The sequence below is a fragment of the Priapulus caudatus genome, unplaced genomic scaffold (genome assembly GCF_000485595.1).
Source record: "Priapulus caudatus unplaced genomic scaffold, Priapulus_caudatus-5.0.1 Scaffold720, whole genome shotgun sequence".
Taxonomy (NCBI): domain Eukaryota; kingdom Metazoa; phylum Priapulida; class Priapulimorpha; order Priapulimorphida; family Priapulidae; genus Priapulus; species Priapulus caudatus.
Genome location: NW_014577781.1, coordinates 20,673 through 23,588, shown reverse-complemented (window position 1 = coordinate 23,588; position 2,916 = coordinate 20,673). Strand labels below are relative to the sequence as shown.

At 49.8% G+C, this 2,916-nt stretch overlaps 2 protein-coding genes across 2 annotated transcripts; both read left to right on the top strand.

The window, feature by feature from the left end:
* Nucleotides 1-40: 40 nt before the first annotated feature.
* On the top strand, nucleotides 41-421 carry LOC106813052 (5-hydroxytryptamine receptor 4-like). The gene has a single exon (XM_014817096.1). The coding sequence runs from the start codon at nucleotides 41-43 to the stop codon at nucleotides 419-421; it is 381 nt and encodes a 126-aa protein (XP_014672582.1).
* Nucleotides 422-2,151: 1,730 nt separating this feature from the next.
* On the top strand, nucleotides 2,152-2,690 carry LOC106813050 (alpha-1D adrenergic receptor-like). The gene is made up of 2 exons (XM_014817095.1): nucleotides 2,152-2,340; nucleotides 2,376-2,690. The coding sequence occupies exons 1-2, from the start codon at nucleotides 2,152-2,154 to the stop codon at nucleotides 2,688-2,690; spliced, it is 504 nt and encodes a 167-aa protein (XP_014672581.1).
* Nucleotides 2,691-2,916: the final 226 nt, after the last annotated feature.

Here is a 2,916-nt window from a genome sequence, read left to right as displayed (position 1 = left end):
CGCCATCTGCGGCGTCGCCATCGTCGTCATCTACGCGTACATGATGCTCGTCGCCAGGCGACACCGTCGGTGCATCCAGCCGCTGCCGCTGCCGCCGCCGACAACGAGCAACGGTTCCTCGCAGCCGACGGAGCTCCCGGAGGAGTTTCGCCTTTTCTCCGATGCACTGTTTAGGAATTTGAAACTGGCGAAGACGTTCAGCATCGTCGTCGGCGCCTTCTTCGTCTGCTGGGCTCCATTCTTCGCCGTGATGCTGCTGAGCGTATTCGATGTGCGACGGGAGCCGCTGGGCATGCTCCGCGGGGTGGGAACCGTGATGGCCTGCTGCAACTCGAGCGTTAACTTCTTCGTCTACGCCGGAAGGAGCGAGGCATTCCGCAGGGCGTTCAGGGCGGTGTTGCCCTCACGCGGCGGAAACTAGAATCGGAAGCATAAATGGACGGACTACCGACGTCCCCAGCCCGTCGCCCTGATTGTTAGAATATCGGCAGGGTCCGTGTTTATGTTAGGACGAAGTGATCTCTGATTGCAGTGGAATATCTAGTTTAGCGCGCATTCGCCACGAGGTCTCGTGTAATTCGGTGGCAATACATGCCCGACACGTGGATACCAAAATACTACTCTTACAAGGAAATGTTAGAAGGTATTAGCGAAACCATAATTGAAACATAAATAGTGTCATCGCACGTGGCGACGCACTTGGGACTTGTTAACCAAGCACTTGGGACTAATTCAAGCATGGTGCAAGCTATGTGGTTCAAGGTTGCGTTTATTTTTAATTTAGTTAATTTCTTTCATGCCATTAATTTTTCAAGATAGTGGCATTCATACTAGCCACGTGCTGTTGGCGCGCACACTGACATGGCATGACCACGCAAAGGAGCAACGCACAGGGTAAACTTAAGTGTGTGAAAGCTTAAGTTACATACGGCATTTATAATATATGTATCTATATATATAGTGTGCTGTTTCCTCTCTCCCTCGGTTAACCCTAGTACTAACCCTTTTGCTTTTACTATATTCCTGTGTCCGATACGAATAATGGGGTCTGTTTGTAGAATCAGAACCCCTCCCAGGAGTGGTACATATGTTCTCTTGATCCCTTAATTTTTATGCATTTTCTCCCTTGTTCCCCATTAATAAAATAACTTGTTCCTTGAAATCTTTTGACCTTATGTTACCACGATCTCGAAATTTATTTTCCAGTTCCCATAATCCCCAAAAATATTTACTACTTTTCCCCATATTTGTTTGGTACAGTAGAACCTCACTAATTTGAACTCCCAAAGGAAGCAAAAAATGGTGACGCTGGAGTGAAAATGGACCTATAATATTTATTGTGGACCCTAATGGTTTCTACAGCACACGATGTTGAAATGACCCTGAAATACTTCAACATTTATTGTAAACAGTCTCAGAAAACTGTGAAAAAATCCCAAAGATGGAAAACCAGTTTTCCTTGTTCCAAAAAATCTATTCAGCAGTTCCCTTGTTTCCTGAAAGTAATTCGACAATGTCCCCTGTTACCTAAAAGTCAATGCTCCTGTTCCCTTGTTCCCTAACACCTCTGGGAGGGGCTAAATCTGAAAAATTCGTTATGCAAGTGTTTTTGAAAGTCACGACCTCTGTTCATATTTCATTTCAAACGCATCCGTCCGCGGCCTAGTCCTAACCCGGTGCCGCGGAGTTAGTGTGCAGACCTTGCCGTTAGATTGAACGGTGTTCGTGCGACAGTCTTGCTTGCGCTAATGCACACGTTCCTTACATTATACACGACGTCGCGTTAAGCCATATTGTTGGCCATGTCCGTCCATAATGGACTTATAAATAAATAAATAAATAAATATATATATATATATATATATACATATATTAAGAGTACATAATAGAAAAGAGTATGACACCGTTTTAACAGCGCTTTGCATAGTTTTCAACTTGTAAATGTTCTATCAATATGTGAATAAATATATTCAAACTTTACCTTGTTTTCGTCTATGATTCTCCCTTAATCACATGACACCACCAATTTACCTGAAAATCGTATGTGTTCTTCAAAAAAGTTCTTTGAATACGACACGGTTTCACACAGTTTTCCCAACACTGGCGTCGCATTTCCACTTCCGTCCGTGCTACGTCGCAGTCGGCAGAGCGATGGCTTCATTGTACAACGTTCCTCCGAGTAACCTCTCCCTGTCGGCGCTCGAAAACGACAGCGTCGTTTCCGGCAGCAGCAGCGCGGGTACGACGGACGTCGGCGCCGTGCTCGAAGGCATTCCGAAGTGGTTCGCCTATCCGCTGATCATCGTCAACGTCGTCAACATCGTCGTCAACGCCGTCGTCGTGACGCGGTGACGAGCACGCCGCACCTACGGAAGCCGGCGCACACGCTCATCGCCAATCTCGCCGTCGCCGACGTCGGCCTCGGTGTGCTCGGCCTGCTGTCGCCGCCGACGTTCGTCGTCGATCGCCCGCCGATGGTCGTCTGCGTCGGCCACTCCGCCGTCATCACCTGCTTCGCGTTCAGCTCCGTGACGACGCTCATCGCTATCAACGTCGACCGCTACGTGTCCGTGTCGCGTCCGCTGCACTACCATCAGGTCATGACCCCGCGCGTTGTCGCCGTCATGATCGAGCTCAGCTGGACTTTCGCTGTCGTCGTTTGCGTCGGCAGCTTCGTCGGGAACAGCTGATCGCCCGACGAGCCATGTCTGTATGACGTCAGCAGCGGCAAGGCGACGCTGCTGCTCGACGCCGTCTTCATCGCCATCTGCGGCGTCGCCATCGTCGTCATCTACGCGTACATGATGCTCGTCGCCAGGCGACACCGTCTGCCGCTGCCGCCGACGACGACGAGCAACGGTTCCTCGCAGCCGACGGAGCTCCCGGAGGAGATTCGCTCCTTCTCCGAGGCTCTCG